The 25,102-nt window shown below is 47.3% G+C and overlaps 1 protein-coding gene across 2 annotated transcripts in view; it reads left to right on the top strand.

The window, feature by feature from the left end:
* Positions 1-40: 40 nt before the first annotated feature.
* The window catches only part of LOC309347276 (angiopoietin-2-like), a 42,845-nt gene continuing 17,783 nt past the window's right edge, over positions 41-25,102 (top strand). The window contains exon 1 of one of the 2 annotated variants that reach the window (XM_081871695.1): positions 41-188. Coding sequence is in view for 1 of the 2 variants with exons in the window: in XM_081871694.1 (XP_081727820.1) it covers positions 21,904-21,916 (13 nt within the window). In the remaining variant the exon portion in view is untranslated. Of the gene's footprint in view, positions 189-21,888; positions 21,917-25,102 lie in introns of those variants that run through there. The other variant, XM_081871694.1, reaches the window with a different exon arrangement.

The following is a 25,102-nucleotide window of genomic DNA, read 5'->3' as shown; positions in this document are numbered from 1 at the left end:
TGGCAAACGGCGGTTTGATTCCCTACCCAGCATGCTTTGGAGAAGGCCCGGGAGGCGACGCTGTACTACAGCTCCCAGCATGCTCCTGTAGCCGCTTTGCAAAATGCCATAGAGCCGTGTTCGGTTACCAATGTGAAGCGGAGCAGTAGAAAAACGGGACGCGTAGAGCGGCTCCACATTTCGCAGACGTAAGAAAAGATGTAGAGTGAACCATGTTTATTTTCTCGACGGGTCATTTGCGGGTTAAATGGGAGAATCAGTGTTTTTGTTCCTGGGGGCAGAACAAAGGTCACAGTCATAGACATCAATAGAGAAAGATAAGATTTTAGCATCCCTGTGATCGGACAGCAGAGTATCCACCTAGAAATAAAAGGAGGAGGAAATAATTTTCTAGGTAGAGCAAAAATGTGATTTTGGAATAGTTGTTGGGGGTTTTTTAGGAATATTTTTTTTTAAAAAAATTAAATCCTAAAATACTACCATTATTGATAACACCATCACAACATGGTGATGATTTCACCACTCTTAGAAATAACTTCACTGATACAATGTGATACTAATCACATTGATTAGTATTCACTGATACTAACCTGTGACTTAAATATTAAATAAATATGAGTGGGTGGGGACTTAAAGCATTGAGAAGGAAGTGTCCTGCTTATGTTGATTCCCATGCCAAATAAAATACTTAATGCATTCAAGACCAACAACAACCATGAAACAAGGACAGTTTGCTGCCCTTTTCATAATACCCAACACCAGGTGATGACCTCATTCTGTCTAATGTGGAGATGGGAAACCTGTGGCCCTCCAGATATGGCTGGATCACAACTCCCATTACCCCTTGTCTTGTTTGTTTAGTTGTGTTTGACTCCTTGTGACCCCATGAACCAGAGCACTCCAGGCACTTCTGTCTTCCACTGCCTCCCGCAGTTTGGTCAAACTCATGCTGGTAGCTTCGAGAACACTATCCTCTGTCGTCCCCTTCTCCTTGTGCCCTCCATCTTTACCAACATCAGGGTCTTTTCCAGGGAGTCTTCTCTTCTGATGAGGTGGCCAAAGTATTGAAGCCTCAGCTTCAGGATCTGTCCTTCCAGTGAGCACTCAGGGCTGATTTCCTTAAGAATGGATACTGGGAAAACCATGGCTTTAACTATACGGACCTTTGTTGGCAAGGTGATGTCTCTGCTTTTTAAGATGCTGTCTAGGTTTGTCATTGCCTTTCTCCCAAGAAGCAGGCGTCTTTTAATTTCGTAACTGCTGTCACCATCTGCAGTGATCATGGAGCCCAAGAAAGTAAAATCTCTTACTGCCTCCATTTCTTCCCCTTCTATTTACCAGGAGGTGATGGGACCAGTGGCCATGATCTTTGTTTTTTTGATGTTGAGCTTCAGACCTTATTTTGCGCTCTCTTCTTTCACTCTCATTAAAAGGTTCTTTAAATCCTCCTCACTTTATGCCATTAAGGTTGTGTCATCTACATATCTGAGGTTGTTGATATTTCTTCCGGCAATCTTAATTCGGGCTTGGGATTCATCAAGTCCAGCATTTCACATGATGAATTCTGCATATAAGTTAAATAAGCAGGGAGACAATATACAGCCTTGTCATACTCCTTTCCCCATTTTTGAACCAAGCAGTTTTTCCATATCCAGTTCTAACTGTAGCTTCTTGTCCCACATAGAGATTTCTCAGGAGACAGATGAGGTGATCAGGCACTTCCATTTCTTTAAGAACTTGCCATAGTTTGCTGTGGTCGACACATTCAAATGCTTTTGCATAGTCAATGAAGCAGAAGTAGATGTTTTTCTGGAACTCTCTAGCTTTCTCCATAATCCAGCGCATGTTTTCAATTTGGTCTCTGGTTCCTCTGCCCCTTCGGAATCCAGCTTGCACTTCTGGGAGTTCTCGGTCCACATACTGCTTAAGCCTGCCTTGTAGAATTTTAAGCATAACCTTGCTAATGTGTGAAATGAGTGCAACTGTGCAGTAGTTGGAGTAGTTGGCACTGCCCTTCTTTGGGATTGAGATTGTAGTGAAGTTGGGAAATCTTGGTGTGTCGGGTGCTGGTTCACGTGGGAGTGAGGCATTGTGGGAAAGATAAAACTGTGGCTTTCTGGGTGTTACGGCAAAAATCCAGGTGCGGAATTACCCTTGCCACCCGGCTCGTCGGACGGAGTCCGCGGGTCCTAGCGGAGAAATGAGCTCAGCCGGAGACAGGAGCAATAAACGGAGATCCAAAGTTTATTGCGCAACAGGTTCAAAATGGCATTGAACCCCGATAATGGGGCGACATAAACTTTTAAAAGTTCCCTCCAAGTCCCAGAATACAGTGCAGAAGACGTCACGAATGCATCACAGAAAGGTGGGGTTACACAGATCAGCACTTCAGTACAGTGGGTGGGGGGTTTACACAGATCAGCAGTTCAGTAATGTAGGGGTAGCATGGATCAGCAGTTCCGTAACGTAGAAGTAGCATGGATCAGCAGTTCCGTAACGTAGAAGTAGCATGGATCAGCAGTTCCGTAATGTAGGGGTAGCGGAAAGAAAGAAATATGCATAAACGTTTCCTGAGTACAGGTGATGGCAAGACAATGGCGGAGATATGCATCGCCCATCACCTGGCATTGCCCGGAGAAAGGGCTTGACGGAATGATTTGATCAGATTAGGGTCTTCCTGGGTACGTGACCTGCCGCTCAGGGGATTATGGCAGTGAGGCGGCAGCATGGAGTCCAGAGGGGAGAGAGTAGAATGATGTCAAAACGGAGAAAATCGGAGCTTTGGCTGATTTTATATCATTTTCCGGAGGTTTCGGCCGCCTCGCCGGCCAAGTGTATATTGTATATTGGAAACGGAAACAAATGGATACATTGTAACCTGACTTTGACAGTTTTACGAGGTTGCTGGAGGTCGCTGGTTTCGGTTCCATTGTTCTCGCAGCGGGGAGCCGTCATCAGCTCGTCAGGAGGTTAAATGAGGCGTGCAAGAGCTCTCTGGGCTAGCTGCTGCAGGGGAATGCACGCTCTTGATTGGCTGAGGCGCAGCCATTATAGTCAATGGAGGATGTAGTTCGACACGGTCAACCCGTGAATAAAATAGGGCGAAGGAAAAGCATAGAAAAGAAGGGCTTATTTCGCCCGTATATGAAAGGAAGAATATTGTTTCATAAGGTCAAGGGGTAGAGTGTGGTGCAGGGGTATAGTGTGGTGCTTGTGCGACAGTGTGGGGGTTTCAGGAACTGGGCACCGTCGAGGTCATCGCCTCGGGCCCGCTTTCCAGAGGAGGAGGAGGAGGAGAGGAAAGGTACCCCCCCCCCTCCTTCCGTATCAGTCCCCCATTCGGAGATAGATTTGCATTAAAGTTCTGTAAGAACTTGCAAATCCTTTCTCCGCACCCTATACCCCTGTGATTTCGTACTCCCCTTCCCCCAGGTGTCTCATTTGCACATATTCGGGGAAGACGGGGGCGCTGTGAGAACGAGAGTAGGCTCGGAGAGTAAGAGGGGTGGATGGAGCAGGACAGCGGAGAAGAGAGCAGCAAGGAGAGACACAGTGTATAGCACAGCAGAGCACAGAGATGCAAAGGACAATAATAAGGGCAGTAAGCAATATCACCTTAAGCAGCTGCCGGAGCCATCCGAGCTTGGGTAACCATCCCCATAAGTCTATGTCGGACAGTCCTTCATGTCGTATCTCATCCAGCTTTCCTGCCAGTTCGTGAATATTGTTTAGATGTCCGGTGATATTCAGAGTCTGATCAGTCACGTATGTACAGCACTCAGTGCCTATTAGGGCACATGTCCCTCCTTGACTGGACAGGAGAAAGTCCGTCGCAATCCTGGTCTGTAAACTAAGTTGTCTCACCTCTGACAGCTCTGACATCAAAGAATCTGTGATTTGGGTTGCCTCTTGCATGAACTTTAGAAGGATGTCAGTAAGCCGGAGGATGTCCACATGATTAGAGCCGGCCCCATAGGCAGGGAAGAGTGCTCGACCGACAGTCTCCCCATTAGCAGCGACATCGGACAGATCTGACAGCTCCTTCTGTTCTCTCTTATTCCTCTGTCTTCCAGGGGGTAGGTGTGGGACTACCCTTATACCGGGGACAATGTACCCGACAAAGCAGGAACCAGACATATGTGGGCTCACCCAGGTGTATGCGCGATGGCCACATATCCAGAATAGGCCGCTGAGGTAGGATTCCATCCGTCCGGACGCAAAGGCAAGCAACAGCATGGAGTCAGCGGGCTGAGGCTGCCAGGTTGGAGGGTGTCCGATAACGGCAGTCCAAGCAAGGGTGAGATTTGGGAATGTGTGGGATCCGGTCATATCAGTAACGGTGACATGGCCGGTGGGTAAGAGTTCTATGTTGGAGGTGCAGGTGCTGGACCCAATGAAAGTCCCTTCTCCGGTGAAAATGCGACACAGGGGTCCCTTTGTAGGGCCAGTAAGGTAGAGGTATTGGTGGGTCAGGTTCAGGGCAGTCAAGTTCCAAGAAGCGACGTCTCCGGACCGGAACTGTTCAGTGGTCACAGGTACCGGAACAAGGGGAAGACTTTGCTGGAGGTGGCTGGGTGCGTGTGCACATATCCAGCACTCCGGATAAGGTGCTTCTTTAGCCACCTGGCCAAGAAGTTTGATGTAAGAGTTCTGTTCCCAAGAGGATAGGAGATCCTCCCCCGGAAGGGCGGGATCTATGCCGAGCTGGCGAGGTGCCGTGCCGACTGGATGAAGTGGGTCGGTGGTATTGAGGAGTCGCCTGTCCTTGGCTATGCCCCCGCACCTCAGAGGACCAACGTTATCCCAAGTGGGAGAGCGTGAGGGATGCGCCGGATGATACCACCCTTCTAAATACTCTGCCCCTCTCCAGTCGTGGGTGACCCCAAGGTTCCAGAGACAGCAAAATCCTCTCAGGCAAAGTCCTTGTAGTTGGGGTTTTCGGGGTTTTGGGGTCATGAGGAGGCATTGGAATCCGAAAATGAAGTTATCAGAGGGGTTTGTCGAGTCGGTGTAAGATGAAACGGCCCCTCCGTTTTCGACTTCGGTCCAATTTGGGTTCCTCAGGAGTTCGCCGTTGCCATAAAGGAAATGAGTTCCGTTCCTACAGGTGAGGCGGTAGTAGGAATGGTCAAGGGTAACTGCTGCTGACCCAATTCGATGTACATATCTGTCTCGGATGAAAAGTTCCCAGTAATCGTTGTCAGTTAACCGGGGTACCAAGGAATGGCGTAACAATGTCCGGGACTCTGGGAGGCAAAAGTCAAAGTCCCCCATTCGTGCGGGATTTAACTTCCCACCGGTTTCGACTCTATGGTAGTCCATAAAATGGTAATCCGTATTTAATCCGGTGCAATGATCCATGGGTGTAGCTGGAGATCGGGCCAAAGTTCCATAAACGATAGAGATGAAATAGAGGTTCATAATCAAAGTGCGGGAATGGCGAGGCATTGTCAAAGGGGAAGAGTTATCAAAAGCGCGTCGTCAAGAGGACTGTCGAGCTGTCAAAGGAGCTGTCAAAGGCGTGCTGTCAAAGGAGCTGTCAAAGGCGCGCTGTCAAAGGAGCTGTCAAAGGCGCGCTGTCAAAGGAGCTGTCAAAGGCGCGCTGTCAAAGGAGCTGTCAAAGGCGCGCTGTCAAAGGAGCTGTCAAAGGCGCGCTGTCAAAGGAGCTGTCAAAGGCGTTTCAAGCGCAGTTTGATAGTGTTGGGATCTGGGACGATCTCGGATGTCCAATTGGGTGGAACTGTGTCTGGTCCGGTCTGTTGGGCCCGATTTTGGCCCCGATCTGGTCCGGTCTGTTGGGCCCGATTCTGGCCCCGATCTGGTCCGGTCTGTTGGGCCCGATTCTGGCCCCGATCTGGTCCGGTCTGTTGGGCCCGATTCTGGCCCCGATCTGGTCCGGTCTGTTGGGCCCGATTCTGGCCCCGATCTGGTCCGGTCTGTTGGTCGTCGTCGTCGTCGATGTATGAAGTTGGTGGAGTGGGAGGGGTCGAAAAGGTGAAGTCGTCGCCGACGTCTTCCTCCGTCTCCGTGGGGGGTGGCGATGACTTACACCTGGTGTGATGTAACCATGAGTGTTTCTCACCTACTTTCACGGCGGTTGGCGATGTCAGGAGGATTTGGTAGGGGCCTTCCCACGCTGGTTGAAGGGGTGCCTTCTGATAGACCTTGACAAGGATCCAATCGCCTGGTTCGAAGGAGTGGGCTTGGACGTCGATGGGCAGGTTTTGTCCTTCGATGGCCGCGTAGTGGTGGAGACGTTGTAGCTGTGTCTGGAGCTGAATAACATAGTTAGTGAGCTCTGCTTCTCCTAGTTCAAGTTCTGAGAGTGGAAATAAAGTGTTGTAAATGGGAGGAGGTCTCCCAAATAAAAGTTCATATGGAGATAGTTTCAATGGTCCAGTTGGGGCACTCCGTATATTGTGGAGAACTAGTGGAAGTGCGTTTACCCATTTCAGTCCAGTGAGTTTGCATAGCTTTCCTAATTGTGTTTTAACTTCCTGGTTCATGCGCTCTACTTGGCCTGAAGACTGTGGGTGATAAGGTGTATGAAGGTCCCATTTTATTTGTAGGGCTTTGGCCACCAGTTGTACTATTTGAGCTGTGAAATGGGTTCCTCGGTCGCTGTCTAGTCGACGGGGTACCCCAAATCGAGGGATAATGTCCTGTAGGAGGGCCCTGGCCACTACAGAGGCGGTGGGTTTCTTGCAGGGAAATCCCTCTACCCAGGAGGAGAGTTTATCGACTATGATCAAGGCGTGTTTGAAACCCTGACAGTGTGGTAAGTCGATAAAATCTAATTGCAGACTTTCGAAAGGGACGAATGCCCATAGCCTGGCTCCTGGCGGTGCTCTGGGTTGTCGTTTGGGGTTAAAGGAGCTGCAGGTAACACAGTTCTTTGACGCGGTCGTGGCTGCGACTGCAAGTCCGGGAGCGTACCAGGATCTTTTAACATGTTCTATCAGTCTCCCTTTTCCCCAGTGTGTACGTTGATGGAGGACCCTCACTAATTTTGGAACCCAGGCCTTTGGAAGGACAGTTCTGCCATCAGGGAGAACCCAAACGTCATTTTGTTCGATTGCGCCCACAGAGCGCCAGAGAGTCTTTTCTTCTTCGGGGGCTTCTTTGTAAATTTGTGTGGGATCTATGTTGAGCGGGATTTGTAAGGCTTGGAATTCTGACTCGTTGTTAGGGGGGCGGAGTGCGGCTGATTGGGCTGCTCTATCAGCTCGCCTGTTACCCCTCGAGATAGGGTCTTTACCACGGGTGTGAGCCTTACAATGGACCACTGCGATTGCGGTAGGTAGGTGGATAGCAGTCAGTAGTCTCTCTACCAAGGCGGAATGTGAAATTTTAGAACCCGCAGCGGTTAGGAAGCCTCTTTGTAACCATATCTGCCCAGTTGTATGGACTAGTCCGAAATAGTATTTACTGTCGGTGTAGATTGTAGTTCGCTTGCCTTCACTGATTTCACAGGCACGTATGAGTGCTATTAACTCTGCAGCTTGGGCACTGTATTGCGGGTTTATCGGATTAGATTCTACCACTTCAAAGTCCGTGACTACAGCGTATCCTGTTTTCCTTTCCCCTTCCACAACCTTTGAACTACCGTCTGTATAGAGTATTAAGTCTGGGTTCTCTAAGGGTAGGTGATCTAGGTCTTCTCTGGGTTTCTCGGCTTGGCGAACTATGGTCGCGCAGTCATGGTGTGGGGTTCCATCCTCGGGAAGAGGAAGAAGGGTGGCTGGATTGAGGGAGTTAACTCTCTTTATAGTGACGTTTGATGGTGTTAGTAGAAGAGCTTCATACTTATTTAGTCGAGAGTTTGAAAAATGATGACAGCCTCTCAGAGTTAATAGGGTGGAGACGGAGTGGGGCACATGGACGGTGATTTCATGTCCCAGGACTGTTTCCTGAGCCTTTTCAAGGAGGATCGCGGCGGCGGCTATGGCTCTTAGGCAGCTTACTGCCCCTTTTGCGGTGGTGTCTAATTGGAGACTATAGTATGCTACGGGTCTTTCTTGGTCTCGGAAAGGCTGGGTCAATACCCCTGAGGCTACCCCCATTTGCTCATGGATAAACAAGTTAAATGGGATCCTGTAGTCGGGTAAGCCTAGGGCAGGGGCGGACCTCAACTCTCGTTTTAATCGTTCAAAAGATTTGTATGCCTCTTCTTCCCAGACTAGGGTGTCTGGATGATCTTGGCGGGTCATTGCGGATAGTGGTTTTGTTATTTCGCTATAACCCGCGATCCAGGCTCTGCAGAAGCCAGCCATTCCTAAAAATCCTCGAAGTTGTCGTTTAGTTTTTGGAAGGGGAATTTTTGTGACTGCTTCGATCCTATCGGTTGCTAAGCTTCGGGTGCCTACTCCTAGGATATGCCCGAGGTACTTAACTTCTTGTTTGCAGTATTGCAACTTTTTTGGTGATACTTTATGTCCCTTTCTGGCTAATTCCGAAAGGAGATGCTTGGTGTCTTTTTTACATGCTTCCTCACTGGTGGAACAAAGGAGGAGGTCATCTACGTAAAGCAAGAGGGCGGAGCTTGCTGGGAGATGGATATCCTGTAAATCCTGGTGTAAGGTGGCCGAAAATATTGCAGGTGATTCTACATATCCCTGGGGTAATCTTGTCCAAGTTAATTGACTGGGTCCCCAGGTAAAAGCGAAAAGGAATTGGCTAGCTGGGTCCAGAGGAATACTAAAGAAAGCGGAACACAGGTCTGCAGCAGTGTACCATTTGGTTTCTGCTGGAATGGCGTTCAAGAGGGAGTTTGGGTTGCCCACTACTGGATGGCGGGGTATCACGAATTGGTTCACCAGCCTCAAGTCCTGTACAAAACGGTATCGAACTGGGGCGCCCTCTGTCGATGGTTTCTTTACTGGGAGTACCGGAGTATTACATGGGGATGCACAGGGGATCAAGATACCTTTCTCTAGGAAGTCTTCTATCATAGGAGTTAGTCCCTCGATGGCTTCCTTGGGCAATGGATATTGTTTAGTACATGGGAAAGGCAAATCAGTTCTGTAGGTGATTTTTACTGGGGCTGCCGACAATAGGAGACCTACTGAGGTTGACTCAGTGCCCCATAGAGAGGAGGGCAAGTCACTTTCCAGTTCGGGAGGGAGTTCCGGAAATTGTCTGTCAGTTTTTACTTCTTCAATTATCCCTTGGAAAGCGGGAATGGATTCTTCTGGCATGTATAAGTAGATGCCCTCTTCGGAGCATTTGATGGTTGCATTTAATTTACAAAGTAGGTCCCTTCCTAAGAGGTTTACTGGGCTGCTCGTTAAAAGGAAGGTATGTTCAGCCAGTAGGGGTCCGAGGGTGACTTTGGTTGGACGTGATAATGGACAAGTACGGGGTATCCCATCTAGACCCATGACTTTCCTTGTCTCCAAACTTGGTTCCAAGTGGCTATCAGTTAAGGTGGAGTAGGTAGCTCCGGTGTCTAATAGACACTGGTATGGATGGCCGTCTATTTCAATAGTACAAAATGGTTCTTCGGAGGACAACGTTAGAATTGGGCAGATTGTTTGGGTTTGATTGGGATCCCCTTCTAATTGTCAATAATTCTCTTGGTCATCTGGAGGGGGTTGGTTAGGGGGGTGTAGGGGAGGTGTTGTAGCGTTCGTCCACGGGTGTGTGGATGTAGCGATTGCGGGCATTTGGGTCCTTGGTCCCGGTAGGGGTCTTTGGTTTTGAGTAGGGGCATTTGAAGGCGGCGGTTGTTTGTAGGGGGCAGGAGCCGCCTGAGGGTTATAGGCGACGGGCGGTGGGTTCCCATATCTATGGGTTGCGTTAGGATGCGGTGTAGCGTAAACCGTGTTATTAAGGTAGGGGCAAAACCTTCTAATGTGTCCCTCTTCTTGACAATAAAAGCATCCGCTGGTAGTAGGTCCCCAGGGTCTATGGGGATTGGAAGACCCTCCTCCTCGTGTTCCCTTTCCTCGGGCGAAACCCCTGCCCCTGTTAGAGTTTAATTCCATGCTGAGGGCAAGGACTCGTTCAACTTCAGGTTTGGGATCTTTTTTCTTCCTCTCGTCTCGTGAGTTATATATTGATTTAGCGATGGAGAGGATTTCGCTGATGCTCTTTCCATCGTATCCTATTTGCAAGTTTAGGGCTTTCCTAATATCAGGGCAAGCTTGATCTTTAAAGAAGCCTTTCACTATTACTTCGTGCTGCGAGTTCTCTGGATCTATTCCTCCCCAGGTCTTTATGGCGGACACCAATCTCGTATAATAATCAGACGGGTGTTCATTTGCCCCTTGAAGCACGGTCTGGACTTTCGTCCAATTGACGGTGCGTTGTCCGGCGGCCTTAATGCCGTCCAAAATCGCCTTTTTAAACAAATTTAGGCACCATATCCCATTTGTAGTGTTGTAGTCCCATGTTGGTTCGGTGCGGAGGCATTGGGCCGTGAGTGCTTCTAGACCTGCCGGGCGACCTGTCTGGTAATCTGGGAGTTCAATCGCTTCGCCAGCTTTGGTTAAAATGTCCGCTTTCTCGGCTTCATTGAAAAGCGCGTTCAAAAGAACATGAACGTCTGGCCAGGTCGGTTTATGGGTCGAAAATATCGCGCTGACCTGGCGGTGACATTTATCCGGGTCGTCTCTTAATGATGGCATTTGATTCGACCAGGTTACTAAATCCGCCGTGTAGAATGGTTGGTGGGTATATACCATTCGGGGGGGTCCGTCTGGCTGCAACGGCGGGATTGGCAAAGCCCTTAAGGGCATCTGGACGGCTGTAGAGTCCGGTTGCCTGGACGTTCCCGGGGCCCCTTCAGGTCTGTCTAAGGGGTTTGAGCCTTCTAGGGTAGCATTTTGTATTTCTCTGGTTAAAGAATTGATGTTTTCTGAGATGGCGTTCTGTATCTCTCTTGCTCGTGCTAAGGGGCTAGTGTTTTCTGCGGTAGCACTTTGTACCTCCCTGGTTCTTGTTAGGGAGTTTAGGTTTTCTGAGGTGGCATTTTGCATCCCTCTGGTTCGTTGTCTGGTCATTATTTGGTTCGCTCCCCCCCGCGCTCCTTGTTCCCCTGTCTCTTCACTGCTATCGTTACCATCCTGGTCATTGCCCTGACCGTTGCTTGGGGCGGATGGAGCGGTTTGTCTGTAGTAGAAGGGAATGAGCGCTTGTTCCACAGAATCATCTATAGGGTGACCTTCGTAAGGGGGCGGCAGGGACGGCCTTCCATGATTTAAGATAGGCAGTTGGTAGGTCGTAGCTCCCTTTGTAACTTGGAGCAATCCTCTGACTGTTTCAAAGGCGGCTAGGTATTCTAGTTGACGGGGTTTTTCTTCTATCAAATAGTTTCTTAGGTATCTCAGGCGGCCTTCATTAAAAGAGCCACTTGTTGGCCAACGCAACTCGGGCTTCGCGGAGGCTGTTCCGGCCGGCCAGGTTTCCCTACATAGATCTTCTAATTTCTGCCTCGATAGCAAGTTGTGCCCGGGAATAGACTTCCAATAAGAGATGACAAACTCAAGAGGGGAGTCGGGGTCTCTCTGGGATTCAGATGGCTTCCTTGAAGCCATCCTCCCGGGGCGAGCCCGCTCTAGTTTGGAAGCTTGGGTACCCATTTTATCCACGCGTGTCTGGGTAAGGAAAGGAGAAGGGAGGTCGTTAGGGGTTGCTTAGGGGTAAGAGGATTTTCAATAAGGGGTTTTGAGAGCTCTTTCTACCTATTCCTTATTTCTTTCTTTCCTATTTTCAATTCCTGGGGTTCCTTTTCCACTCTGCCGAGTCCCGCCCAATCCTCCCTGGGCTATGCCTCCTGGCAACCTCCTACCTATCGTCAATCTCAGGAAGAGGGGGCCCTACTGAACGCCCGCGTAGTGCGGTGCCAGATCGGGTGGTCCCTTGATAGAGTTTCGAACGGAAAATCCCCCTTGCTTTCGGAAGCGGGCTCACGCACGATTCACGTGTTACGTGGCTCGACCGGTGCGGCTGGGATTGATACAGACAGCAAGACCCCTTCCTGCCCCCTCCGTAAGGGCGCTCGGGAAGTTCGGAAAAGAATTCCAGCCCCTTGCTCTCAACTAGGATGTCCGTTGCGGGGAGTCGGCTATCTTTTCAAGCCGGGTCTCTCCGTCTTATTTTCGGACCCTAATTGGTGCGGCTGGCTGGAGAGTTTGGGAGAAGAAGGAGATAGAGCTCAGAACCCCCCTTTTGGGTCGAGCGGTGGTCCACGTTACCTCTTGCCGAACGGACCAAGAGAAGAAGGGTGAGAGAGATCGATAGAGAAGAGGGCAGAGAATTCAGTTGCCAGGAGATTCCAACCCCCTTATCCACCAGTGCACTGGGTTTCTCTACTATACTCACGAGTCTTCAACGTTGATCCCGGGATCGATGAATATGCCGGCTGGATTCCTTTTGCTCCCCGGCTGAACCCCTGGGGCGTTTGATTACCGCCCGGAAGATGGCCGAGGGTCCTAAGGATCTTCCCAGGCAAATGGCCTGGTGCCGGCTGAAGACTTCGGGGCCCCCGGTCAGCAACACGGGAGAACCGCCTTGCCCCACGTTGGGCGCCAAATGTTACGGCAAAAATCCAGGTGCGGAATTACCCTTGCCACCCGGCTCGTCGGACGGAGTCCGCGGGTCCTAGCGGAGAAATGAGCTCAGCCGGAGACAGGAGCAATAAACGGAGATCCAAAGTTTATTGCGCAACAGGTTCAAAATGGCATTGAACCCCGATAATGGGGCGACATAAACTTTTAAAAGTTCCCTCCAAGTCCCAGAATACAGTGCAGAAGACGTCACGAATGCATCACAGAAAGGTGGGGTTACACAGATCAGCACTTCAGTACAGTGGGTGGGGGGTTTACACAGATCAGCAGTTCAGTAATGTAGGGGTAGCATGGATCAGCAGTTCCGTAACGTAGAAGTAGCATGGATCAGCAGTTCCGTAACGTAGAAGTAGCATGGATCAGCAGTTCCGTAATGTAGGGGTAGCGGAAAGAAAGAAATATGCATAAACGTTTCCTGAGTACAGGTGATGGCAAGACAATGGCGGAGATATGCATCGCCCATCACCTGGCATTGCCCGGAGAAAGGGCTTGACGGAATGATTTGATCAGATTAGGGTCTTCCTGGGTACGTGACCTGCCGCTCAGGGGATTATGGCAGTGAGGCGGCAGCATGGAGTCCAGAGGGGAGAGAGTAGAATGATGTCAAAACGGAGAAAATCGGAGCTTTGGCTGATTTTATATCATTTTCCGGAGGTTTCGGCCGCCTCGCCGGCCAAGTGTATATTGTATATTGGAAACGGAAACAAATGGATACATTGTAACCTGACTTTGACAGTTTTACGAGGTTGCTGGAGGTCGCTGGTTTCGGTTCCATTGTTCTCGCAGCGGGGAGCCGTCATCAGCTCGTCAGGAGGTTAAATGAGGCGTGCAAGAGCTCTCTGGGCTAGCTGCTGCAGGGGAATGCACGCTCTTGATTGGCTGAGGCGCAGCCATTATAGTCAATGGAGGATGTAGTTCGACACGGTCAACCCGTGAATAAAATAGGGCGAAGGAAAAGCATAGAAAAGAAGGGCTTATTTCGCCCGTATATGAAAGGAAGAATATTGTTTCATAAGGTCAAGGGGTAGAGTGTGGTGCAGGGGTATAGTGTGGTGCTTGTGCGACAGTGTGGGGGTTTCAGGAACTGGGCACCGTCGAGGTCATCGCCTCGGGCCCGCTTTCCAGAGGAGGAGGAGGAGGAGAGGAAAGGTACCCCCCCCCCTCCTTCCGTATCATGGGGAATGGGTGTTTGGTCTCTTTAAATGTAAAGCTCCCTGTCTCTAGAGGTGTGAGTCAATTACATCTTGACTCTAGGCAGGATGAGATGTATTCTGATTTGTACACCCTGGTACTTTGCCTGGGGGTGTTTGACCAGTGAAAGGACTCTTGACTACTCTCTGTGTTTTGAACTATTGTTGCTGTGTGAGTATGGTTTTACTTAATTATATTTTACAATGTTTTTATTGTTTTGTCTGTAACCTTCTAAGAAATGTGCAACTTTTTGAGTGGCTTTTTCAATAAACTTGGAAAGGACTTTTTGTCTTTGTGCCTTTGCTCGGGGAAGCTAAACTGGTGCTTACCTTTTGGACACCCACCTGTTTAATTTCTGTCTGCGTCACAGTAAAGTTACTCAGGGCTGGGCAAACCCGGTAAATATCGAAGGGGGGGGGGTCTCCTTCTTGAACCCCATTGGAGGGTGGTCCAGGAGAGGAGGTGGTGGCAGCTCTACTGTTTGGCTTGTGATTTGAACATCTAGCGATCTTTCCCCCTTCCTGGCCAAGTCCTGCCAGTGTCTAGGAGGAAAGGGGGGGGGGAGTGGATAGCCCTGCTTACTACAGGGATGTAAACTAATCTTCTCCAATCCTCTGGCCACTGCTGAGTTTTCCAAACTTGCTGGCATATTGAATGTAGCACCTTAACAGCATCATCTTTGAAAAATTTTAATAATTCAGCTGGAATATCATCACTTCCACTGGCCTTGTTATTAGCAGTGCTTTCTAAGACCCATTTGACTTCACTCTTCAGGATGTCTGGCTCAAGGTCAGCAACCACACTACCTGGGGTCTACAAGTCATCCATATCTTTCTGGTATAATTCCTCTGTGTATTCTTGCCACCTCTTCTTGGTGTCTTCTGCTTCTGTTAGGTCCTTACTCCAGTGGAAACAAGAAATGTGGATCCTATTGCCCTTGCTTACTTTTCCTATCTGTATGATGAGTAGATCATATGGCTTCAATTCCCAACATGGCTCACAAAGTTAAGTCTCAGTCTGATCTAACTTCAGTCCAGAGGTGGGAGCTGTTTTCTGCAAAATCTGCCTTGAAGGGAACATAGTCCTAAAGAAAGCAGGCCTATATTAAACATACTAAGGGCATTGTAACAACATTTTTTTTTGTAGGATTTTTTTTTTCCTGGGTAATCTTGGACCACTAAAAGCCATAATGCATTTCTTTTCTAAATGTCATATTTGTTTATCCCCCCCCTTTAAATTTAATTCTTTTAAAAATAGTTAAGAAAAATATTGTGGGGTTTTTAAGGGCCAAGAAGAAGCAGAATAATGTTTGTAGAGTATGAAAGTCAGTCCTCAGGGAATGTGCAGGCGACCTTGGAACGGACAGCTCACGGAAGAACCCCGACCAAACCTAAGAGGAGGCGTGTAGTGGTGATAGGGGATTCCCTACTGAGGGGAACAGAAGCAGTGATCTGTGGGCCTGACAAGATGTCTCGGGAAGTGTGCTGTCTCCCCGGGGCTAAGATCCAAGATGTAACTGAACGACTGCAAGGAATCATAAAACCCACTGACAAATACCCCTTCCTCTTGGTTCATGTGGGAACCAATGACACTGCAAGCAATAGCCTCCAGAAGATCAAAAGAGACTATGAGCCTCTGGGCAGGAAATTGAAACAATTAAATGCACAAATTGTCATCTCATCTGTCCTCCCAGTTGAACGACGTGGCCCAGGGAGAGAGGGAAAAATAGTGGAAGTGAACAACTGGCTTCGCAAATGGTGTAAACAGGAACGGTTTGGATTCTTAGATCACGGACTGCAGTTTCTTGAAGATGGACTTCTGGCAAGCGATGGGCTGCACCTCACAACGGTTGGGAGGAATGTTTTTGCCAAAAATCTCAGAAACCTCATCAGGAGGGCTTTAAACTGACTAACGTGGGGGAGGGAGACAGTGCTCCTGAAGGTAGGAGTCTATCAATTGATGAAGATGATCATCCAAATGTCATAGACCAAATGGAGCAAACAGCACACAGACCTAGTGGTGGGAGGAAAAAATTCTTAATTAAGAGACACGGGGGAATGATTAATGGACTTCAATGTCTGTACACTAATGCGCAAAGCATGGGTAATAAACAAGATGAGCTTGAGCTCTTGGTACAGCAAACTAAATATGACATAATAGGCATCACTGAAACCTGGTGGGATAAGTCCCACGACTGGAATGTAATAATGGAGGGACACAATCTATTTCAGAGAAACAGACCAGACAAGAAAGGAGGAGGAGTGGCGTTATATGTCAGGGATGTGTATACCTGTGAAGAGATCCAAGATTTAGAACCTCAAAGCCAAAGTGAGAGCATTTGGGTCAAAATTAAAGGAGAGAAGACTAACAGGGACCTCATTGTGGGAGTTTACTATAGATCCCCAAGCCAAACGGAGGACATAGATGATGCCTTCCTGGAACAGATGGCCAAGCATGCAAAAGGAAGGGAGATAGTAGTAATGGGGGACTTCAATTACCCGGATATTTGCTGGATGTCAAACTCAGCCAAGAGCATAAGGTCAAACATATTTCTCACTGGCCTTGCAGACAACTTCGTTGTCCAGAAAGTGGGAGAAGCAACAAGAGGAACAGCCATTTTAGATCTGGTCCTAACCAGTGTTGATGACCTGGTTAGTGGGGTAGAAGTGGAAGGATCATTAGGCGCGAGTGATCATGCTCTTCTGAAGTTTACTATACAGCGGAAAGGAGAACCCTTTTGACTAGTAACCATTGGTAGATCTATTTCTTATTTCTTAATATGTAGTGCTGAGTCAAAAAAATAAATCCCATGAATTTCCCTATCCCGAACCATTCTCCATCACAATGGACGTTAGACTAAGTCCAGTTTTTATTGAGCATTTTTTCTGATTTGTTAAGTTATACAACGTTCATTCAAAATTCATTCTGATTTGATTGTGTGATGGTTAATCATCCCAGTTAATTGTTCATCTCACACTTTCAGTTCTTCTTCATCACTTTTCTAATTGCAACTTTCCTTTAAAAAGGGGAAGGGCGGGATTTATTGCACTAGAACACTGTAATCCACTTTAATTGCACTAACCCGAATCCTTCCTGCAAAAGATGGACAGTCTGAAGGCAACCCTAGAGAGGGGCCTGCTTTGCATAATCACGAGCAAATTTATGACACCTCCTTGCTGCTTTCAAGGAAAGCTATCAAAAGCATTTGATGGGTGACATTTGCCATAGTCTTCTGTGACAGCTGTTTGGCATGACAAGGGCACAACTGTCTCCTATAGATAGGAAAGGCAGAGCTGCCTCTATTAATAAAGTGTGGTGGTGTGAGGTTGCAAATTCATCCCATGGCTTTGATAACCTCAGAGCAAGGCCTCGCACCCAAGGACGCATGTTTCAGAGCAGAGACAGGAGATGGGTGCCAGAGGGGCAGAAGGCTGTGTGTTTACTTCATACCACAGCCGTCCAAAATCTGCATCCAAAACAAGTTTAATTTGGTGAGCCGGTGTGGTGTAGTGGTTAGTGAGTTGGACTGGGGCCTAGGGAGACAAGGGTTCAAATCCCAACTCAGCCATCTAAATGATTCAATCACACTCATCTCCAAATGTGGCTAGGAGAGAACAATGACTGCAGTCCTGGAGAGCTGCTGCCACCAGATTGGTAGATCTGCGGAGCTAGATGGATCAATACGGAGCTGCCCTTCTTCTAAGGCAGCTTCATGGCATGAGGGAGACTGGTTTGGCTCCTTCCCTCTCCTGGTGTTAGCTCAGTTGCTCTTATGCCTGTTTTCCCGCTTTGCTTTGCTTTCCCTTTTCCTTTTGTATCATGCCTACTAGATTGTGAGCCTGCAGACAGGAACCATCTTATCTTTTAAAATTGTAGATGATGAGGATAGTGATTAGAGGAGTTGTTCATAAGACTGTTCAAGTCGAAAGTTGGGTAATTACCCAACTATCCTACTGCCTTTCTGGGTGACAGAAAAGCTGAACAGAAAAACTATCTTGCCAGTCTGCTGGATGAGGGGTCCACCCCAAACGGCACTTCATAGCTGCGCTTTAAGCTGCAATTGGTGCTTATACTGAACGGATACTCTTGACTCCCAAATGTTTAACTTTAGGGATTTCTGTTTATCACTGGACTTAACCCATGTTACTTTAGGGCTTTGCAAATCAACAATGGCTCACCTTTTTCTCTTGTGCAGCCAAGGAATGTTCCCTGGTCTTTGAAGAGTGGCAGAAGGCCCCAATACCACCATTAATATAGCCAAGGGGCCTTGCTGTTACATGGGGGGAAATGTTTCTCTGTAATTTATGGGGCTTTTAAAATAGGTGGGGTTCTTTTTGTGCTTGACGAAAACAGCATAAGGAAGAAGGAATGCCCAATCAATGCATACCCTCCCCTTCCCCTCCAAAATAAATGAGTGGGATTGAAAACATAATGAGAATTTCCAGAGATGGGGGTGATGGGTGAGTTCCTCCTCTGTCAGTTTCCTCTGGGGAAGGGAGAGCTGAAGAGGATAATGGCATAAATGGGGGTGAACACTATAGAGAAAACACAGATGCAACTTGGTTTTTGCTGATGCTGCAAATAGCATTTAAATATATCTATGTATATCAGATTAGTTTGGTTGGGAATGGATTTTGGATTGGTTTTGTTAGTGTAGTTACATTATCCACACATCACAGCAGCAAGCAAGACTTTGAGCCACTCTGGTCTCGTTTCTGTGGTATTTTTAATCATCAGTCCAATACAGAGAACTGTCAAACAGATAAAGAAGTACAGTGGTACCTTGGTTTAAGAGCAGCTTAGTTTATGAACAACTTGGATTAAGAACACTGCAAACCTGGAAGTAGCTGTTTTGGTTTGTGAACTTTGCCTTGGAATAAGAACATGTTTTGCTTCCTGTTGAGCGTGTTCCATTTGTAAATGGAGTCCCCCACTGCTATGAAAAAGTATGTATTGGTTTAAGAACGCTTTGGTTTAAGAATGGACTTCCGGAACGGATTAAGTTCATAAACCAAAATACCACTGTACTTTCTTTCCTACGTTTGCCCTTTGCTGCTATGCTCAGAAGCTGTGAGGTTTAGGAGTTTAAAATATAAACTGCTATTCTCACAAAACTACAAAATGATACATTTTTAAATGACGATCACCACAGGTGATGGGTGAACTGTCCTTTGTTCAAGCAAAGACGGTCTTGGCTTTGTTCTCTCCCAGCTTGTAATGATAGTGCACGAGTGCTGATGGTGGTCCACACAAACCTTGTTGCGTTGTTCCCTGTGAATTATTGATCTGAGCACCAACGATGGAAGAAAAATTCAACTGCCTTCATCCCTCAAAACATACAGTGGTACCTCAGGTTAAGTACTTAATTCGTTCCGGAGGTACGTACTTAACCTGAAACTGTTCTTAACCTGAAGCACCACTTTAGCTAATGGAGCCTCCTGCTGCTGCTGCTGCTGCTGCTGCCCCCGCGCCGCCGGAGCACAATTTCTGTTCTCATCCTGAAGCAAAGTTCTTAACCTGACGCACTATTTCTAGGTTAGCGGAGTCTGTAACCTGAAGCATATGTAACCTGAGGTACCACTGTATATGGGAGCAGGAGAGGCTTTTAGATGTGGATGAGTGGCAGCAACCGAGAGAAGTAATAAAGAGAATTGACTTATTGTAAACATTACAGAATGTGTCCCTTTCAGCTTCTTTTCGTGGACCTATTGACTCTCCTCTGGACATACCTATCGCCAGCCCTGCTTCACACTGTCCTTTATTGCTTTTACATGGCTGGAAGGTGTCCTTGAGCTCTGATAAAGACTTGCTTGGTGGATGGAGGGCAGAGAGGGGTGTGTGTAAAAAGTAGCCTAGTGTACAAAGGTAACTTTTACATCCGTTGCTGGGAATCAGAAGTGGGGGGCCTGTTTGGCCACTATGAGAACAAGATGCTGAACTAGATGGGCCACTGGCAGCAGGGCTCTCCTTACATTTTTCTTGAAAAAAGAAAAAAGAATAAGCTGATGAACATACCACGCACAAATGATAATGCAGTGCTAATTCATATACATATGGCAGGCAGCCCACCTTGAAGTGTTGAGGAGGGATAAGAGTGATGGCTGAGTCAGTAACTGGTTTCCACACCTGCCATTTCTGCACTGCAGCTGGGCTCACCCCACAGCTGAATGGCGTGCCCTGACCCCTCTCTTTTTGGCTCCAGCTGCCTCCATTCCTTTTCTTGTTCTCCCCCATGCAGCCATTTGGAACTTTAGCTGGAAACTATCAGCCTGACGGATAGCTCTTGGGGCTTTTGTTTTCCTTTTTACGCAGGTGGAAGCCTTTCTTTCTCACCTACAGAAAATGCTGACAGTAAAACTGCAGTTTCCATTGTGGGTGAGGAACAGGCCAAAGCACGTTGACTCTGGTTCCTTTTGGCCAAGCTCAGGCTCCAAGGGTCTCGTCAAGTTATGGATATGCCAGAAGTCCTGGCTTCTCATCTAAGCAGCTGCGGGGGGGGGGGGAGGGGGAGGGGGGAGGCAGCTAGATCCCCCCAGCAGACTTCTGGAGCTTTCCATGCGCTACGTGTTGGCCATCCATTACTTCATAGCCATTCCTGCTGTCTGGCACAGAGAAAAGCAGATGGCAATGAACTGTGGCACTGTCAGATCCGATCAGACCCAGCTGGTGTTTTTAGCCAGAGTTCGGGGGTGGGATGGGGTGGATGTGATCTGGATTACATCCCAATCTGCAATGACCATATCTGCGTTGCGTGCAGAAGGTCTCAAGTTCAAACCCTGACATCTCTAGGTAGGGCTGTGAAGGGAGCAGTGCCTGAAACCCAAGAGAACAACTGCCAGTAGACAATGTAGACAATGCCTGTCTCTTTTTCTGCATCCATTTTGTGTTATGCCACTCCATGGCAGCCATTTTGAGACTGGTGCCATGGCACTTTCTCAAAATTCCAAATGTGCCCACTGGCCTAGGAAAGCCAGTGACCCCTGCTGAACAGTCTAACATACTATTTCCATTTCTTCCATATTAGCCAGCTCTGAGCCTTGAACCTGTCTGGATCACTGCTAGATGCAAGGGTCATGACAAAAATAGCCTCCCATTGGCTTCATTGGGGGTAGGGTGAGGAGGTTACTCCATGGACCAGGGGCAGATCCCCTCCTGGACCACATCTAGCCCATGGGCTGGAAGTTCCCCATCCCGGCTCTTACCATTATACTCGGACTCCAATGTTTGGCTGGCAGCAGCTTCCTCCAGCTCCACACCCGTGTAGAAGTGAAGCCAGAACAATAATTGCTTGAGATTGTGATCGCAGCGACTGTTGTAAAAACCAAGCAGTCATTCCAGAGATGTATCCAAATTCAATCCTGTATTTCTGCCAAAATCTATTCATCATAACCAGGGTCACTTTCCAAACTGAGAGTGGAAGCCTGAATGTATAGAAATTATATGTTTAATGTACATGACATAATCCCCCAAGTTGGCAATCAGTTTCAGTTTCCAGAAAAGACTTGGATATTATCCTGCTTGAGCATGAAAGATTATCCTCAAGTCAGTGTTCTTCTGGACTGTGGATTGGCATCTGTGGTGTGGATTGGCATCTGTGGTGTGCTGGAGTTTGTTAGAGATGATAGTACAAAGTTTTCCAGCAGGACAGTCTGACCTGGTGAGAAAAAAGACTTTGTTTACCCCTTGGAGGCAGAGAGATTGGGGGGGGGGGCTCCAAAAGTCCTTTTAATCATGCATTCATCATGATTTACATTCATGTTGGTATTGGAGCAGCTACACATGATTCCACTTTCAGGACATGTATAAAAACCATTCTGAAAATGCTTTTTTAAAGAGCGTTTTAAAAAATACATTGAATTTTCCATAAGGCTCACCATCGCCATCTAGTGTCACATTGTGTCAAATGTTTTATTTGCAGCTGTATAGCTGAGTCCTGTGTGCCTGCAAAAGTGTGGTGGACATACTGCTTTGTTTCCAATCAACGCATCACCTGCAAATTCCTGCTGAAATCCTGTACTTTTTTACACAATAAATGTTCTGGCTTATTTCTGAACCTGCTTTTGTTGCGCTACAGGGTAATTCTTGAGCCTGGAGGAGGTGGCTTCTAGAGCAAGCATCTGTTCTGTGGTGGATTCTTCTCCAAATGTTCACAGGCTGTACATTCAGCCCAGATAAGCAGCCTTGCAATTTAACATGCTCTAGAGCTGGACAGAAATATTACTCCCGATGACCTCTAAATCAGAGTGATTATGCTAGCCAAAATATTTGTGTTTCAGGGATATTAATGAGCATAGCCACACACACAAACATCTTGCAAAATTTAAAATATGCAAGGGGCAGTGATCCGGATGAACTATTTTGCAAGATATTTCTTAGGAGGAGGGGGAATAAAGGGCAGAATGGGCTGTTTAAAAGAAGGACTCTTGACCACTTAAAGGAGTACTAGCTTATTAACTGTATACCCTTGAATTGACCATTTAATAATCTCCATTTTACATAAATTTCATACTCCCAAAGGCTCAGCAAAAATACATTTTTTTTAATATATTGAAGGAAATGTGTGAACGTACAACATTTTCAAACTGCAACTAGAAAGGGGAAAAGGCAAGGAGGGGACATTACAGAGGTATATAAAATTATGCATAGTATGAAGAAAGTAGATACAGAAATGTATTTCTCTCTCATAATGCTAGAACTCCAAGATAACTAATAAGGCTAAACGTTGGAAGATTCAGGACAGATAACAGCATCTTCAGGACTTCTCACAGCATGTAGTTTAACTATGGAATTTGCTCCCACAATATGTAGTGGTAGCCACCACCTTGGATGACTTTGAAAGATTAGAAAAATTCACAGAGGATAAAGCTATCAATGGCTGCTGGCCATGATTGCTATGTTGTGCCTCCACTGTTGGAGGCAGTATTCCTCAGACTGCCAGTTGCTGGAAATCACAAGAAGGGACAGTGCTTTTGTACTTGTGTCAAGCTTATGGGTTTCCCAAAGGCATCTGGTTGGCAACTGTGTGAACGGGGAGGCTGGACTAGATGGGTCTCTGAGGTTCTTTATATTAAACAGAAGAAAATGCCATTTTAAAGTCTGTTTTCAAAGATGAACTTCAGTTTCATTTAATATCCCAAACTTTCGGGGGCCTACAACATTTCACAGACTTTGGCCCAAGATGAAGTGACATAAAGACATAAAGACATAAATGTCCAAAGGTGGTGGTGGTGGGGGGGGGGACAGAAAGAGGCAAATTTAATATGTACAGCACTTTGTAAGAAACAAATTCACCTGGGCAGAGATCCAAGTCAGAAAATATTGTTGCACGCCACCCCAGTCTCTGAGTGGTGGAAGATTCCAGGGGTTCCAAGCACTTACCCAAGGTTCAGTTTCTGTGAATGAGGGATACCAGAGACTGTGGTGTCTTTATGCTATATGGTTTATTTACGCATACAGTGGACACTCGGGTTGTGAACGTGATCCGTGCGGGTTGCACGTTCGCAACCTGCAGCATTCACAACCTGCAGCGGCGCGTGTGCGCATGCGCGGGTTGCAATTCGGTGCTTCTGCACATGCACAAAGTGTGATTTAGCAGTTCTGTGCATGCGTGACCACCAAAACCCAGAAGTACATTCCGGTACTTCCAGGTTTCGGCGGTCCGTAACCTGAAAAAACCCAACCTGAAGCATCTGTAACCCGAGGTATGACTGTATATACAACCTGAGGCTACGCTGGAGGGGCTCACAGCATTAACACCCTAAGAGGGTCTTGATTCTCTCATAGCCACAGCTTTGGATTCAAACAGAAATCAGACATATCTCTCCCTCTCAGGCTTCTGCCTGCAGCCTGCTTCTAACTTCTAGTCCTCTCACACCCCTCAACTCTGGCTTTTGTCCTTCTAACTACTAGCCAGCTGAGGGAGGGGAGCCCACCCATTTTCCCTCTGGCACAGAGCTACTTCCTTTATTACCTTAATGACCTGCACCTAAGCTGAGGCTCCAATACTTTGGCCACCTCATGAGAGGAGAAGACTCCCTGGAAAAGACCCCGTTGTTGGGAAAGATGGAGGGCACAAGAAGAAGGGGACGACAGAGGGCGAGATGGTTGGACAGTGTTCTCAAAGCTACAAACATGAATCTGACCAAACTGTGGGAGGCAGTGGAAGACAGGAGTGCCTGGCGTGCTCTGGTCCATGGGGTCACGAAGAGTCGGACGCGACTAAACGACTAAACAACAACCACAACCTAAGGGCCATTACCAAGAAGATTGCCTGGCTATCCCAACAATTGAATCCTTTTTGGATCCAGGAATTAGAAGGGACTCAGGCATGCAGCCTAACCCCCCACCCCCAAACTCACAACAACGTAGAGGTGGGAATCAAAACTGCCTTCCCCCACTTTGAGATCACATCATGCCAAATTCCTTCTTCTTATGCCAGGAGGCCCCCAACATAGCTGGAACTCTGAAGCAGGAAGTGCTGGGACTTTGTTATTAGATGGAAGATGAATAGATAAAACGCTGAACTCCTCTAAGAGGCTCATACAGCCACAGTTAATGACTTATTTTTCCCCACCCGACTCCACATTTCTCCTGTCAGCAATTCTATGTGAAACTGCACCATGTTAGCAATTCTCATACCAAAAAACACTAGGGGTGTGCACAGGCCCCAGGCTTCACCTTCAAAAAAATTCCTATGTTTGTTATTTGCTCTGTAGTTTGGGTTCTGAGCCATTGTGTCAAAATGAAACCCCATGTTCCCTCTTCACTCTTTATGCGGTTCTAAAAACTCTTATAACGTTTTTCCCCATTTGGCAGAAATAGATGAAATTTGCCAACACAATAACTCCTCCAGAGTGGATTAAGCCTGCCAAATTGCAGACAAATAAGCTCAGAGACTTTTGTGAGGGGAATTAAAGTGATTTACTTTACTCCATGCTCCATATTAGGTCAATGCTTTTATTAGGCCAAGTAAAACACCAAAATCAATGTTAGTTTCACATTTTTGAGGGGAGCAGGGTTTGTTTCTTTCATTTTCTTTTCCTAAAATAATGAAGGGTGGCTGAGAAGCTTGTATATTATATATATATATATATATACAGCTTCCTGCTGGCTGTCTTGACTTTCCACGTACTTTTTTTTAGTGGTGGGAGAGGAGGCATTACAGGTGAAAATATACTTAGTACTGCCTGGGGTTTGATTGTCTGCTAACAGTGATTAGGAGTTCTGGAGTATTTTTTTTTCCTCCCATGCAGAGCTGCAGATTATTATTTTTTTAAGTTAAATTAAACTTTTAACTTAAAAAAAGCCACAAACTCCTCTGCTGCTCTGCTTTAACAAATGAA

The sequence above is a fragment of the Podarcis erhardii genome (genome assembly GCF_964252035.2).
Source record: "Podarcis erhardii genome assembly, chromosome: 7".
In the NCBI taxonomy this organism is placed as follows: domain Eukaryota; kingdom Metazoa; phylum Chordata; class Lepidosauria; order Squamata; family Lacertidae; genus Podarcis; species Podarcis erhardii.
The sequence above is the reverse complement of the archived record's forward strand: the minus strand, read 5'-3'. Positions and strand labels throughout refer to the sequence as shown.